The following is a 17272-nucleotide window of genomic DNA, read 5'->3' as shown; positions in this document are numbered from 1 at the left end:
TGCCTGCCACTGTATCTGACCTCTACTTGTTGCTGTGCTTTTTTGACTAATTTTCTATGTTTGTGTATATGATAAAAAGAAACACAATGGCGGAGATTTATTAATACGGTTTACGGTAATTCTTATATAGTGAAAACTTAGACTAAATAACTTTAAAATACACCAGATCGCAGTTCATGCTGTTTGATAAATTTGGCGTATTGTAGGACCGTTCTTATTTTAGGTCTGTCTCGTCTACGACACATTTTAGTTAGATTAGGTAGTGCCAGAAATGTACGCCCCAATTTTGAGGCATTGTGCTTGACCAGGCCCCTTTTCTATTATCCATAAGCATTTACAGCAAGGTCATGCCATCTTATCCGACAAGATGCAAACATTCCTAAAATACCCCATCAATATGGTGCAGATCTTTAAAGTCAGTTTTTTTGGACACAACTTATTCCAGAATTCCCCCGCATTTAGTTATGTAATTTTATTCCGATATTTTTCTGTTGGTGTTTATTGCTTTCCTTGTTCTATTGTTGTATTCATTAAATAAGTAAATAGTGTAAACACAGCGATGATGTTTTGTAGTTATGGATTTTTTTTTTTTTACATACGGTATTTTGCTTCTGTAAGGTTTTGTTCAGATTTACTTCCGTCTTCTGGTAAAAATCTTCTGCAGGCAGTGTCTTTTTTTTTTTTTTCTCTTCATAACTTCATGGTCCTCATTGTCAACTGATGTGGTTCGTTTGGCGTTGTTAGCCTTCATAATACGAAGGATCTGCATTTTAACGAATGTAGCATAAATGTTAACATTTTGTTTGTTTTCTTAGAATGCAAAGAGACATTCAGACCCATATACTGTGAAAGCTATGAAAAGAATGTAACAAAAGATGTAGCAACAATTCAGGTAAGACATTTTCCAGATAGAAATTGATCTGTTTATAGGGAACTTGACAACCCAAAGTGCAAATGAAACGGCTTTAAGATTCATATTTGGTATGTAGCCCCTATAAAAAAACAAAAAATCATACCAGGCGTATACATTATAATGTTATATTTGCAGAAAAATCTATTTTTATTTAATATGCAAATGAGGGCACTTTGCAGCCTTGATGAGTCCTTTAGGCTTTCTAAACTATTGCGCCCTCAATTTGCATATCAGTCAAGGCCCTTTAACTTAATTGACAGTGCTTGTTTGAGAAGCACAATGTCCCTTTAAAATTTTCAGTTTTTCTGCACTTGTACACATTGGAGAGGCCCAGGAGCGTGCTGGTTTGCTTATATTATATCCCTGTTTCCCTCTGATAAGGTATAATAATTATGTTGTATGAAAGAGTCTTAATACACGTTCAAAAACATTCTTTTTTTTCACTGTGCTAAAATTCAGTATTTTATTGAGTCATGTGCTTTTGGCATTTCTTAAGGATTTTCTTAACAGTCTAGCTGACATCGTAAGCATACGACAGGAAAAAGAAAATAACTTGAGTTTTTTGCAACAAATAAACAGAGCAGCAATATTTAATGTAGAGTTGCACATAAGAGTATAGGGTGAACATAAAGAGAAAGAAAGGCCTGTGATTGTAATGTATTATCACCCTTCTTTAAATTAAAATAGTCAGAAACTGTGTTTGTTAAATAATGCTGTGGTCCAAACAGCCCACCCTGTACAGCCTGCCCATACACGTTAGATTAAAGGGTTCAGCCTTTAATCAAATGTGTACGGGGGCACAAGGAATTTGATTGTTAGAGGAGTTAAAGATTCTGATTTTGGAGTCCAGAACCTTTTATCCTCCTGGAGATAAGTCACCATCAGGCATGTCTGGCGGCATCTGTCACATAGAGAACAGAACAGAGCCAGGCGAGATGGTTGGCAGACATCTAATGTGTATTGTGGGGCTAAAGATCACAGATTGTAGAGTAAATAACACTTAACTTTTATTAAATCATTAAAATCATTGGTAATAAGGTACACTAAGCAAAATAATGTATCGTGTTTTAAATGTGAAAAGGGGTATACATAATAAAAGACAAGTACAATACTTTGAACAAAACTAGTCACTAACTAGTACAGGAGGAGGAGAGAGGACCCTTTCCCGTGAGGTCTTAGTCTACAAGGGATGGGTGAGGAATGCAGTTGGTGAAGGGAGAGCTTGTCATTGAGCGGTATGGTGGAACGTGGGTTACTAAACCAAAAAACCTCAGAAACAATATAGGATCTAGAGACATCAAGAGCAAAAAACCAGGATAAAACAGTCGTAATGACCCTAAAAATTAACTTTTAATTAAATAATTAAAAACTTGAGACAATCCCAACTTATGGGGTGAAGAGCAATACTTCACACAGAAATTTTTTTTTATAATAATCAAGATACCAGGGGCAGCTATACTCGCCCTGTTAGACCCTAATAGATCCCTTCCTGACTGCGGTGGTTGGCACCCTAGTTGTTGACGATGTGGCGCCCCCGCGCAACGTCGGTAGCCCTAAAACACCCTATTGATCCCTGCTGAACAGAGAAGGATACACAGAAAAAACACAAACATACATATACACCCGAAAAACCCAGAGTGGAGAGACTGAATAATGTCTCTTAAGAAGGTGCAACAGTGCTGAGAACTTCTCGTAGTACAAAAATGAGCACTCGACCCACAAAAATATATATAGCAATAGGGTAGACTTATCTCGGAGTAAAAAGAGCTTAAATGATGCAGCTTATATATCTTATCTAGGAGTAAAAAGAGCTTCTGCTGCAAACAATGACAGACCATAAGGGGGATTTTTTTCCCCAAAAAAGCTCAAAAAAACGTCTACACATAGAACATGAGACGAGAATGGATGAAACAATAGTCTCATAAACAGCAATTAGTATTGCATAATCATTGCACTCAAAAATGGACAGTAAAGAATATTGCACAATTACTGCACTCAAAATAATCCACCAGGTGGATAGAACAACAATGACTTGAAAGTGCTGATTAATAAGTCCTGCTGGGTGTAATAATCCATACAGCGACACAAAAATGCAACATAAGCACCCCATATACTCTGGGGTATCACAATGTCTCAATGCAAAAAATATGCATGTTTCAAAACGGTCTGTCAGCATACACAAGGTTAATACTTATCAGCCATTAGTGGATAGGAAGCCCAACCCGACGCGTTTCCCCCTCCATGATGCTGAGGGTTCATCAGGGGCAGAGAAGATGGGGTCTCCTTCCCCCAGCCGAAAGATCAGTGCAATGTGCGGCGTGTTCTCTGTGTCTCGGATGCTCAAATTTACCGCGTCCAGTTTGCGACGTCACTTCCGGTCATATGTAATAGAGGTGGCATTCACAGGCTAGCGGTGTCACTCCCAGATGAATGTGGTGGAGATGTGACATCAGTCACGCCGCAGATTGCGCTCCAAAGGTGTCACAGGAAAATGAGTGAAAAAACAAGATGACTACAAATAAAAATCCCTCTTAATGACCACAAAAACTGTGACATAAAAGAACAGATAAACTGGAGCGCAATAGCAAACAGTATATTAGCCTATATTGCTGTAGCAAAATCTTAACTATAAATAGTAGACCAAAAATACAAATTAACCCCTAAAAAGAGACACATCTATGTATCCAAGTATAGAAATAACTCAATATCATACATAACCGTAAAGGACAAAATTGTCAACGCTCACCAAGTGAGCCAAAATCAAGTATGCTGGATCTGTCAAGTACCACATTTTAAAAATAACTCATAAAATTTAACTGTTCATTAAGGCCATTAGGGCTCTGCGATTCGAGCCAGAAAATCCAACGTGTTTCTCGTTGTAGGATTTTCCTGTCCCAATCTCCCTGCCTTACTGCGGGCTGAATCTTCTCAACACGGAATGTGATCTGCTTCTCATCTCCCCCATGGACCATGTTAACGTGGCGGGCAAGCGGGGTGTCCCTGTCATGTCTAATATCTCCCAGATGTTCGCCAATACGGACACGCAGCTCACGTTTGGTTTTACCCACATAGTCCAGGGGGCAAGAACAAGTGCACAAGTATACAACCCCCACTGTTTTGCAGTTCGCAAAAAAATTCATGTACCGTAAGTACTTTTTGTATGGGCACTAGTGAATTTTTTTGATGGGCTGACAAATTTGCAAAAACTACAATGACCACATCTGAATATTCCAACATTCCTGTTTTGTAACCATGTTCCTTCCTTCTTTAAGGGTTTAAGATGACTTTTGACCACTTTGTCCCTGATCAATTTACCCTTCCTATAGGTCACTGAAGGTCTCGGTGAGATCATCTTACAAATATCACTATCTGTCCTGAGTATTGCCCAGTGTTTCTTCAGAATCTCCATGACCTTCCCTGATTGGTCATCAAAAGTGCCAATCAGTCTTGTCAAGTTATCAGAGTCCTTCCTTTCTTTAGGGACCAACAGAGATGACCTCCCCGTTTGTTTTGCCAGCCTATAGGCCGATTCAATTACATTCATAGGCTAACCCCTTTCCCTAAACCTCTCCCGTAGGTCACGTGACTGTCTCAAAGTCACCCCAATCAGAGCAGTTTCTCCTAGCTCTAGATTTTGCTACAGCAATATAGGCTAATATACTGTTTGCTATTGCGTTGCAGTTTATCTGTTCGGTTATGTCACAGTTTTTGTGGTCATTAAGAGGGATTTTTATTTGTTGTCATCTTGTTTTTTCCCCCATTTTCCTGTGACACCTTTGGAGCGCGAGCTGCGGCATGACTGACGTCACATCTCCACCACATTCATCTGGGAGTGATGCTGCTAGCCTGTGAATGCATGATGCTTATTTCATGCGACCCGCCCCTTTTCTGACGCATCGGTCACAAGGTGCGTTCCACTAACACACCTCTATTACATGTGACCGGAAATGACGTTGCAAACTGGACGCGGCAAATTTAAGCGTCCGAGACACAGAGAATATGCCGCACATTGCACTGATCTTTCGGCTGGGGGAAGGAGACCCCATCTTCTCTGCCCCTGATGAACCCTCAGCATCATGGAGGGGGAAACGCGTCGGGTTGGGCTTCCTATCCACTAATGGCTGATAAGTATTAACCTTGTGTATGCTGACAGACCGTTTTGAAACATGCATATTTTTTGCATTGAGACATTGTGATACCCCAGAGTATATTGGGGGCTTACGTTGCATTTTTGTGTCGCTGTATGAATTATTACACCCAGCAGGACTTATTAATCAGCACTTTCAAGCCATTGTTGTTCTATCCACCTGGTGGATTATTTTGAGTGCAATAATTGTGCAATATTCTTTACTGTCCATTTTGAGTGCAATGATTATGCAATACTAATGGCTGTTTATGAGACTATTGTTTCATCCATTCTCGTCTCATGTTCTATGTGTAGACATTTTTTTGAGCTTTTTTGTGGTTAAAAAAATCCCTCTTATGGTCTGTCATTGTTTGCAGCAGAAGCTCTTTTTACTCCGAGATAAGTCTACCCTATTGCTATATATATTTTTGTGGGTCGAGTGCTCATTTTTGTACTACGAGATAAGTTCTCAGCACTGTTGCACCTTCTTAAGAGACATTATTCAGTCTCTCCACTAGGGGTTTTTCGAGTGTATATGTATGTTTGTGTATTTTCTGTGTATCCTTCTCTGTTCAGCAGGGATCAATAGGGTGTTTTAGGGCTACCGACGTTGAGCGGGGGCGTCACATCGTCAACAATTAGGGTGCCAACCTCCGCAGGCAGGAAGGGATCTATTAGGGTCTAACAGGGCGAATATAGCTGCCCCTGGTATCTTGATTATTAAAAAAAAAAAAAATTCTCTACACCCTAAAAGTTGGGATTGTGTCAAGTTTTTAATTATTTAATTAAAAGTCAATTTTTCGGAACGTGGGTTACTGCAGGTTGCAGGCTTGTCGGAAGAGGTTGGTCTTCAGGTCCCTTTTGAAGGTTTCTACGATAGGTGAGAGTCTGATATGTTGGGGTAGTGAGTTCCAGAGCAGGGGGGATGCATGGGAAAAATCTTGTATGCAATTGTGGGAAGAGGAGATAAGAGGGGAGTAGAGAACAAGATCTTTTGAGGATCGGAGGTTGAATGCAGGTAATTACCGGGAGATAAATCACACATGTATGGAGGAGATAGGTTGTGGATGGCTTTGTATGTCATGGTTAGAGTGAGCTGGAGTTTCTGGGCAATGGGGCATCAGTGATGGGATTGACAGAGGGGAGAGGTCGGAGAATAGGGGGGGAGCAAGTGGGTTAGTTGGGCAACAGAGTTAAGGATAGATTGTAAGGGTGCCAGAGTGTTAGTGGGGAGCCTAAAAAGCAGGAGGTTGCAGTAGTCGAGCCGTGAGATGATGAAGGCATGCTCTAGTGTTTTTGCGGATTCTTGATTGATTAAGGAATGTGCGGATCCGGGAAATATTTTTGAGTTGGAGTTGGCAGGAAGTGGAAAGGGCTTGGATATGTGGTTTAAAGGAGAGAATCAGAGTCCAGGGTTACCCCGAGGCAGCAAGCTTAGCGGGACTGGGGAGAGTGGGCAGCCATTGACTTTGTTGGAAAGGTCTGATGGGTGGGGGGGTTGAGTGAGAAGGGGGAAAGATGATGAATTCTGTTTTAGCTATGTTAAGTTTTATACAGTGCCTTGCAAAAGGTTTCGGCCCCCTGTAATTTTTGAACCTTTTCCCACATATCATGCTTCAATCATAAAGATACCAAATGTAAATTTTTGGTGAAGAATCAACAACAAGTTGGACACAATTGTGAAGTTGAATGAAATTTATTGGTTATTTAAACTTTTTGTGGAAATTCAAAAACTGAAAAGTGGGGCGTGCAATATTATTCGGCCCCTTTAACGTAATACTTTGTTGCTCCACCTTTTGCTGCGATTACAGCTGCAAGTCGCTTGGGGTATGTCTCTATCAGTTTTGTACATTGAGAGACTGAAATTCTTGCTCATTCTTCCTTGGCAAACAGCTCGAGCTCAGTCAGGTTTGATGGAGATGCAGTTTTCAGCTCTTTCCTCAGATTCTCGATTGGATTCAGGTCTGGACTTTGACTTGGCCATTCTAACACCTGGATACGTTTATTTGTGTACCATTCCATTGTAGATTTTGCTTTATGTTTGGGATCATTGTCTTGTTGAAAGACAAATATCCATCCCAGTCTCAGGTCTTTTGCAGACTCCAACAGGTTTTCTTCAGGAATGGTCCTGTATTTGGCTCCGTCCATCTTCCCATCAATTTTAACCATCTTCCCTGACCCTGCTGAAGAAAAGCAGGCCCAAACCATGATGCTGTCACCACCATGTTTGACAGTGGGGATGGTGTTTCAGGTTGATGAGCTGTGTAGACTTTACGCCAAACATATCGTTTGGCATTGTTGCCAAAAAGTTCGATTTTGTTTTCATCTGACCAGAGCGCCTTCTTCCACATGTTTGGTGTGTCTCCCAGGTGGCTTGTTGCAAACTTTAAACAACAATTTTTATGGATATCTTTGAGAAATGGCTTTCTTCTTGCCTCTCTTCCATAAAGGCCAGATTTGTGCAGTGTACGACTGATTGTTGTCCTATGGACAGACTGTCCCACCTCAGCTGTAGATTTCTGCAGTTCATCCAGAGTGATCATGGGCCTCTTGGCGGCATCTCTGATCAGTCCTCTCCTTGTTTGAGATGAAAGTTTAGAGGGACGGCCAGGTCTTGGTAGATTTGCAGTGGTATGATACTCCTTCCATTTCAATATGTTCGCTTGCACAGTGCTCCTTGGGATGTTTAAAGTTTTGGAAATCATATTGTATCCAAATCCGGCTTTTAACTTCTCCATAATAGTATCACGGACCTGCCTGTTGTGTTCCTTGGTCTTCATGATGCTCTCTGTGCTTCAACAGAACCCCGAGACTATCGCATATCACAGAGCAGGTGAATTTATACAGAGACTTGATTACACACAGGTGGATTATATTTATCATCATTAGTCATTTAGGACAACATTGGATCATTCAGAGATCCACAATGAACTTCTGGAGTGAGTTTGCTGCACTGAAAGTAAAGGGGCCGAATAATATTGCACGCCCCACTTTTCAGTTTTTGAATTTCCACAAAAAAATTACCAATAAATTTTGTTCAACTTCACAATTGTGTCCCACTTGTTGTTGATTCTTCACTAAAAATTTACATTTGGTATCTTTATGTTAGAAGCATGATATGTGGGAAATGGTTGAAAAGTTCCAGGGGGGCCGAATACTTTCGCAAGGCACTGTAAATCTAGCAGAAAAGAAGGATAAAATAGTGGACAGACATTGTGGGATTCTGGTTAGTAAGGAGGTGATATTGGGTCCAGAGAGGTATATCTGTGAGTCATCAGCATAGAGATGATAATGAAAGCCGTGGGACTCTGCGTTGTCCCAGGCCGAAGGTGTAGATGGAGAAGAGCAGGGGGACCTAGAACTGAACTTTGGATTGGAGTACACTGACAGATAGGTGGCAAGATGAGAAGGTAGTGTGTGAGTGGGAGACGCTGAATGTCCGGTCTCTTAGGTATGAAGAAATCCAGGATAGGGTCAAGGCTGTGATGCCAAGAGATGAGAGAATATGTAGTAAGAAGGAATGGTCCACTGTGTCAAAGGAAGAGGACAGGTCCAGGAGTAGTAGGACAGAGTAATGTCTCTTGGATTTGGCAGTTAATAAGTAATTTGACTTTAGTCAGGGCAGTTTCCGTAGAATGATGCAGTCGGAAGCTAGATTGTAAGCGATCAAAGAGTGAGCAGAAGGAGAGGTGGGAGGATAGTTCAAGATGGATGTTTTGTTTCAGTAGTTTTGAGGCATAGGGGAGAAGTGATATAGGATGATAGTTAGACACAGAGGATGGTCAAGGGAGGGCATTTTGAAGATGGGTGTGATTGAGGCATGTTTTAAGTAAGAGGGGAAGACATCAGTTGTTGAAGAGATGGGTAAGTGTTGGGATGAAGACTGTGGTGAGCTTTGGGATGAGGTGGGACAGGATTGGGTAAAGTGCACAGGTGGTGAGATGTTAAAGTTCATCTTCCATAATGGCAGAGAAGCTGGTTTTGGAGGAGGAGGGCCGAGTTGTTATAAGGAGGGGCTGTGGGGACTGTAGGCCAAACCTTGATCTGATGTCCTCTCCCCTCTGTCATTGTAAATTTGTTTACTGTAAACGATATCTATAACTTTGTGTGTAATGCCTTCTCATGTACAGCACCTTGGAATTAGTGGCGCTATATAAATAAATAATAATGTTATCAATGTTTTGCTTGAAGAATGAGGCAAAGTCTTCAGCAGAGAGGAGAGGGAGGAGGTGCTGGGGGATGGCGGTAAGAATTTAAAGTGTTGAATAGCTGCTTTGCCTATTAATGAAAGTATTAGGATGATGATCTTGGTACAGGATGAGAGCACACTAAATTATGTCCTCAAAGTCCTGAGACCAAATAAAGAAGGGACAATTTGTATTAGTGTTTTGATTTGAGATCTTGGGGCTTAATATTCAAAGTGTTTGAGGGCACAGTAGCACCCATAAAATTCTATTCTCATTAGTATGAATAAATATATTCAATTCTACTCCAAGATTGAGAAAGAATGGAAGTGATGGATGTAAACCACAGCTAAATGACTGTACAGCTTTATTATGCACTCCATAGTTACTTACTGAACTATCTTATAGATGAATTGAAGGGAACCTGTCTGGTCCTGTAACACTACTGACCTGCAGGTACAGGGTTAATTGCAGGTTAATAGTGTTGTGAAGGTGCCCAGCTGCTGTACTGAAGCGTGGCACAGCACCTGGGAGGAACTGAACTTTCTGCCTTACGGGAGCCACTGGCTTTCAGTCATGCTGATGTCCCAGAGCAATTTCAGTACAGTCAACGCTCACCGCACTGAGAGTGGTACCTGTAAGCATACCTTGGCACTGACTGACAGCCGACTCTGTACTGATGCACTGCAGAGCCATCTGTCAGTCAAAGTACTGAAGTATGCTTACAGCCACCTCCTCACAGTTCTCTGAGCGGTGACTGAAGCTGCTCTGGGCAGATCTCCATGACTAAAACCTGGCCGTTCCTGGAAGAAATAAAGCATGTCACTCGAGAAAATTAACTAGTACAGGGCCTGGGTATCTTATTAAATGGGTTTTCCCACGTGCAAAGTACATTTTAATTAATAGATCTTGGAATAAAAATAAGTTCCACAACTGTTAGAAATTTTTTTTATAAATGTGCCCCGGTTGTGTACTGTGTAAGGGTATGTGCACACGTTGCGGATTTTTATGCAGAGCTGCTGCGTTTTTTCGACATCAAATACACAGTGTAGTGCACAACCAATGTTAGTCAATGGGAAATTCAGAATTGGTGTGCACATGCTGTGGAAAAATACGCTCGGATTTGCAGCGTTTTATTTTCCGCAGCATGTCAATTCTTTTTGCGGTTCTGAAGCATTTCTGCACCCATTGACTTCCATTGAGTCAGTCAAATCTGCAGCAAACCCGCAGGTTTAAAAAGATATGTGGTTTTGCTGCGGAGCTGCGTGCGAGAACCGCTGCAGATCGGGAAGAGGAAGAGTGTGGGTGGAGACTGTGTGCATGTCTGTGTGTATATGTGTGTGTGTGTGTGTGCGTGTCTGTGTGTAGGCAGGCATCGTCTGATGGGACAGGAGTAGTCCCAATTTCCGAATACTGTGTTGAATAGTAAAAAAAAAAAAAACACTCCGTACACATACTCACCATACTGCTAATCCCTGACGCCCTTGATCGCCTGCAAAAAAAAAAAAAAATAAACCAACAGTATACTGCCTGTTCCGTCGTAATCCATTTAATAGCGATTGTCCCAGGACGATCGCCCATGTAGAGCTGTCACATTGGGAGATGTGACCACTCTACAGGGGCCTCCGGTGATACAGTGACAGAAGGTATCCTCCCGCAGTGGATCACTCCGCCTCCTCGAGGTCACTGGAGTTCGTCCTGTCACTTGCGGCTCCACTGCGTGGGAAAATTCTCGCGCAGAAGTGCCGTAAAGTGAGAGCATGAGCTCCAGTGAATCATCAGTGATAACACTGCAAGAGCCATTATCTCCTGTCTGTGTGTCACTGGAGGCCCTGTAGAGTGGTCACATCTCCTGATGTGACCGCTCTACACGGAAGATTGTCATGGGATACTCATTATTAAATGGATTGCATCGGAAGAGGGAGTATTTGTGTTGGTTTGTTATTTTATTTTTTTTACAGGAATTAGGAGTACAATAAAGGGGGGAAACTGTGTAGTATTTTATAATGCTTTATTCTGGCTGTGTCTTTAATTAACCCCTTAACAACTGTAGGATTAGTAGTGGATAGGTATCTCAATGACGCCTCTCCATTACTAAGCCGGTTTGACGTCACCTTACAATACAAAGGTGACATCAACCCCACAACTATTTACCCCATATGCCACCGCTAAAGGGTAGTGAGAAGAGAGAGGCTAACTACCGGAATTGGTTCATCTTCTGGGTCGGCTGTGAGCTGATGTTTGTAGCCGGGGGGGCAATATCCATGGCCCCTTCCTTGGCTATTAATATCAGCCCGCAGCTGTCTACATAGCCTTTTCTGGCTATAAATTATAGGGGGGACCCCACATCGTTTTTTGGGAGGGCTCCCCTATTTTAATGGCCAGTATAGGCTAATTATACAGCTGTGAGCTGATAGTAATAGCATAGGAAGATCCATGGGTATTACCCCTTCCCAGGCTATAAACATCTGCCCCCAATCGCTGGCTTTCCCTCTCTGGTTTTGAAAATTGCGCGGGAGCCCACGCAATTTTTTTCCCTTATTGTAAAAAAAAAAAATTAGACAGATATTGCATTTAAGGCCGGGGTCACACTTGTGAGACACTCACATGAGTCTCGCACTTCAATACCTGGCACTGCCGCCGGCACTCGGGACCAGAGTGCGCAGCTGCATGTATTTATATGTAGCTGCACGCTCCAGTCTGAGTGCCGGCAACAGTGCCGGGTACTGAGGTGCGAGACTTGTGCGAGTTTCTCGCAAGTGTGACCCTAATGCAGATTTTCTCTATCTATTGATATATTGATTGATAGATAGATATATCTATAGGTATTCACTTATATTTGTTTTGTGTGTGTAAACATATATGAACGTGGTATGTAATGACATTATGATCTTCAGTGGAGTATGTAAAAGAAGAAGTTGGACAAAGAAATTACATCACAAGTTTTTTTTTTTTGTTAAATAATAGATCTTTATTTAGCTTACAAAAACGCATACAAATCCGAATGAAAATCTGTATGAAAAACGCATCAAATCCATGTGGATTTTTACTTGCGTTTTCTGCCAAGAGCGGAAGAATCCGCGCAGAAAATTCCACATGTAAATCCGCAACGTATGCGCATAGCCTAATGGTTGTGTCTGACTGTGTACAGGAACATGGTCTGATCATACCACAGCTCCTGGGCAGGGGAGGAAGGAAAACTGTATACAGGCATTACAGCAGGGAATCACAGCTGATTCTTTCTGTGAGGTAAAACGTTGTTTAAAATCAGGCAGCAAATGCTTTACTGCACAGAAAGAACCAGCCGCGAGAGAGATGTGGTATTAAAATGTTCTTTGTTTATGAGACAACTCGTTTAATGCTATTTACCAGCAGGTTAAGTGTATATCTGCAAGTTAATAGCGTTCTCAAACTTGACAGGTTTCCGTTACCTTAGAGTACTTAAATGATAGGAGTGCTGTATATAGTGTGCTATCTGCCAACAATCAGTTTATTCTTCTGAAGGAGGTACTGACTGTGAAATAAGGAACAATTTTGTTAATTTTCTAAACTCTATTTCCAAATTCTAGAAATCCTACCCTAAACCAAATGCCCTAATTCAAAGGATGGCATCTTTACAGTTAGATTGTGATGCAGAGCCACCAAGCATCCCAAGAGGTAAGCAATAACCCTAATTATATAACTGCCGTAGTATGAGAGAACTGTTTTATGAGGCTAAATTTATACACAGCAGTTTGATGCTGTTTTTAATTCTTTTATTTTTTTAATCCTAAACCAGGAATGGATACTAGAAACAGAAAACGTACATGGGAGAAACTTACCCTTTGTTCTTTTGTTGTATCCACTTTATACTTTCATAAATAATTTTTATCAAAAGCTGCTCTGTAAACGTGGCCTAAAAAGACATCAAGACAATCCACAGTTTAGACACAAGCCTCAATTCATCAAACATATTCATCATCATTTTATAGATATTTGAGAAACCCCTCCATGACATCTGCCAATCATGTACGGTGTCACGATAAAAGCAGGTTAACAAGGTTCATCCGGAGCGTGACAGTTGTATACTATAGGTAGACACTAGTGATAAGCGAACGTGCTCGGATAAGGTATTCTTTGAGGATGCTCGTGTACTAACTCTCTTTGGTGTGCTTTAATAATAAGTTCAGGTCCCCACAGCTGCATGTCTCACGGCTGTTAAACATCCGCAACACATGCATGGATTGCCCGTTTGTCAAGCGCAGGTACTCAAACATATTATTCAAGCACGCCGAAAACAACTCGGCTAATACCTAAGCATGCTCGGATAGCACCTTATCCCAACACGTTCGTGCATCACTAGTAGACACTAGAGATGAGCGAGTCAGTTTGCGGGTATCTGGTACAGCGTCCAGGTCAATGGCCGCTAGAAGGGAGGCGTGCCAATCTTAACTTCCAACGCCCCAGCTCGGCATTTGGTTTCTCGAGGTTGGTACAACATCATCTGTGCGATGTGATGGAAAAATATTTCTACACCAAAAGTGCTGTTTTTATATAAAAACAAAAGCAAACAAGTATAGATAATTAGTATCGCCACATTTTGAACCCAACTTTAAAACTGTCTTATTATTTAACCCATAATGTGAATTTTCTATATAAATAAAACACAGAAAAATACACCCATTACATTATACTAACACATAAGAAATTAAATAAACATTGATCAGAAAGTCCTTGTATAAAAAAAAAAACGGAATCATTAAAAATGTCAACTCATTTCATGAAAAACTAGTCCTCATAAAGGGTCTGTCGGCAAAAAATACAAAGTTCTAGCTATCAGAATATGGCGATGCAAAAACTAATTATTTGCTAAATGTAATATTAGAGTTATTGCACTGACCCGAAGGAAAGAGTTGTCATAACACTTTTACCACACATGGAGTGCCATGAAACAAAATAAAAACTATTCATAAACTGCCGTTTTTTGTTCACTCTGCCACTCCGAAAAAAAAGAAATAGAAAAAAAGTTACTGTCCAAATTGTACCAACTAAAACTTTGATACATCCTGCAAAAGAAGATCTCATGCCCAGTTTCCAGTAGAAAGATAGTTATAGCTCTCAGAACATGAGGATGCACAAACAAATGCATGCCTGTAAAAGTAGCAAAATACACTGCTCAAAAAAATAAAGGGAACACTAAGATACCACATCGTAGATATCACTGAATGAAATATCGCAGCTGCAAATCTTTATAGGTTACATAGTGGCATGTGTTGAGAACAAGAAAACATAAAAATGATCAATATAAATCAAAATTAATATCCTATGGAGGTCTGGATTTGGAAGGATACGCAAAATCAAGGTGGAAAATCAAATTACAGGCTGATGCAACTTCAGTGGAAATGCCTCAAGACAAGGAGATGATTCTCAGTAGTGTGTATGGCCTCCGTGTGCCTGCATGACCTCCCTACTACACCTGGGCATGCTCCTTATGAGTCGGTGGATGTTGTCATGAGGGATCTCGTCCAAGACCTGGACTAAAGCGTCAGCCAACTCCTGGACAGTCTGTAGTGCAACATGACGTTGGTGGATGGAGCGAGACATGATGTCCCAGATGTGCTCAATCGGATTCAGGTCTGGGGAATGGGCGGGCAAGTCCATAGCTTCAATGCCTTCATCTTGCAGGAACTGCTGACACACTCCAGCCACATGAGGTCTGGGCATTGTCCTGCATTAGGAGGAACCCAGGGCCAACCGCACCACCATATGGTCTCAAAAGGGATCTGAGGATCTCATCTCGGTACCTAATGGCAGTCAGGCTACCTCTGGTGAGTACATGGAAGGCTGTGCGGCCCTCCAAAGAAATGCCACCCTACACCATTAATGACCCACTACCAAACCGGTCATGCTGAAGGTTGTTGCAGGCAGCAGATCTCTCTCCATGGCATCTCCAGACTCTGTCACATGCTCAATGTGAACCTGCTTTCATCTGTGAAGAGCACAGGGCGCCAGTGGCGAATTTGCCAATCCTGGTGTTCTGTGGCAAATGCCAAGCATCCTGCATGGTGTTGGGCTGTGAGCACAACCCCATCTGTGGACATCGGAACTCAGACCATCCTCATGGAGTTGGTTTCTAACCGTTTGTGCAGACACATGCACATTTGTGGCCTGCTGGAGGTCATTTTGCAGGGCTCTGGCAGTGCTCCTCCTGTTCCTCCTTGCACAAAGGCAGAGGTAGCGTTCCTGCTGCTGGATTATTGCCCTCATACGGCCCCCTCCACGTCTCCTGGTGTACTGGCCTGTCTCCTGGTAGCGCCTCCTGCCTCCGGACACTACGCTGACAGACACAGCAAACCTTGTCACAGCTCGCATTGATGTTCCATCCTGGATGAGCTGCACTACCTGAGCCCCTTGTGGGGGTTGTAGAGTCCGTCTCATGCTGCCACGAGTGTGAAAGCACAACCAGCATTCAAAAGTGACCAAAAAAACAGCCAGAAAGCATTGGTACTGAGATGTGGTCTGTGGTCCCCACCTGCAGAACCACTCCTTTTTATTGAGTGTGTCTTGATAATTGCCAATAATTTCCATCTGTTGTCTATTCCATTTGCATAACAGCGTGTGAAATTGATTGTCAAGCAGTGTTGCTTCCTAAGTGGACAGTTTGATTTCACAGAAGTTTGATTTACTTGGAGTTATATTCTGTTGTTTAAGTGTTCCCTTTATTTTTTTTGAGCAGTGTATATAATGCTACATAACCCTGGCCTTGCTATAATCCTTCTGACCTCCAGAATTAAGTCATCTGGTCAGCTTTACAGCACAGTAAACAGCGTAAAAAATAAAGACAATTCCTGAATTTCTGTTTTTTGTTCTGTCTCCAAAAAAATGTAAATAAAAAGTGATTATATAATGTTAAATACCCCCAACTAGTACCAGTAAAAAACAGGGCTGTGGAGTCGGAGTCGTGGAGTCGGTGCTCATTTTGGTGGAGTCGGAGTTGGAGTCGGTATAAAATGGACCGACTCCGACTCCTAAAATATATAATAAATTGGGTACAGTAATTCAATGCAGGATGTGCTGAATATTTTTTCATAGGAGTTTGGGAAAGTTATGAAATGTCCTATAAATGGCTGTTATATTCCTGATCTAAGGCTACATTCACACACAGCGTTTTTCCTGTGTTTTTTGAGGATACGTTTTTCAGCTGCAAAAGCTGATGATCTTTTTAAAAAACTGCATCACCTGAAGGCTGAGTTCACACGTAGCGTTTTTTTCGCGTTTCCGCGGCGGTTTTAACCGCGCGATTTTGCCGCGAAAACGCGAAAAATAAGCATCCCATGCATTCCTATGGGATTCCGCAATGCTGTGCTAATGCTGCGGTTTTTACCGCGGCGGAATCGCTTCGCGGTAAAAACCGCAGCATGCTCATTAATTTGCGGAATCGCGGCGATCCCGCACCCATAGGAATGCATTGTTCCGCTTATTTTCCGCATGTGGCTGTGCACACCATGCGAAAAGTAAGCAGAACATTTGCGGATGGTACCCACGGTCCAGAGGAGAGGAGACTGTCCTCCGGGCTTTGGGTACCATATTCCTGTAAAAAAAAGAATTTAAAAATAAAAAATATTGTTATTCTCACCCTCCGGCGTCCCGCGCAGCCTTCCCGCTTCTCTCCACGCATCCGTTCCCAGTAGTCCTTTGCGAAAATGCTCGCGATGACGTCCGTTCTCGCGGGATCGCGAAGTCTCGCGGTCATTCGCGCGACGTCATCGCGAATTACCGCGAGACGTCGCGATCCCGCGAGAACTGACGTCATCGCGGGCATTTTCGCAAAGGATTACTGGGAACGGATGCGCGGGACGTCGGAGGGTAAGAATAACACTATTTTTTATTTTTTTTTACATCCTATCTTTTACTACTGATGCTGCATAGGCGGCCTCAGTAGTAAAAAGTTGGTCACACTGTCAAACACTGTGTTTGACGAGTGTGACCAACCTGTCAATCAGTTCTCCAAGCGATGCTCCAGATCGCTTGGAAAACGCTAGCATTCTGCAAGCTAATTCCGCTTGCAAA

At 42.1% G+C, this 17272-nt stretch overlaps 1 protein-coding gene across 3 annotated transcripts in view; it reads left to right on the top strand.

Annotated features, from left to right (window-relative positions):
• RIPK1 (receptor interacting serine/threonine kinase 1) overlaps positions 1 to 17272 on the top strand; it is a 92726-nt gene that overhangs the window by 27906 nt on the left and 47548 nt on the right. For all 3 annotated transcript variants that reach the window (XM_073550130.1, XM_073550131.1, XM_073550129.1), the window contains 2 exons: positions 816 to 892; positions 12793 to 12880. In XM_073550130.1, coding sequence (XP_073406231.1) covers positions 816 to 892; positions 12793 to 12880 — 165 coding nt within the window. The remainder of the gene's footprint in view (positions 1 to 815; positions 893 to 12792; positions 12881 to 17272) is intronic.

The sequence above is a fragment of the Dendrobates tinctorius genome, unplaced genomic scaffold (assembly GCF_039654945.1).
Source record: "Dendrobates tinctorius isolate UK_male_01 unplaced genomic scaffold, ASM3965494v1 ptg000163l, whole genome shotgun sequence".
Taxonomy (NCBI): domain Eukaryota; kingdom Metazoa; phylum Chordata; class Amphibia; order Anura; family Dendrobatidae; genus Dendrobates; species Dendrobates tinctorius.
The sequence above is the reverse complement of the archived record's forward strand: the minus strand, read 5'-3'. Positions and strand labels throughout refer to the sequence as shown.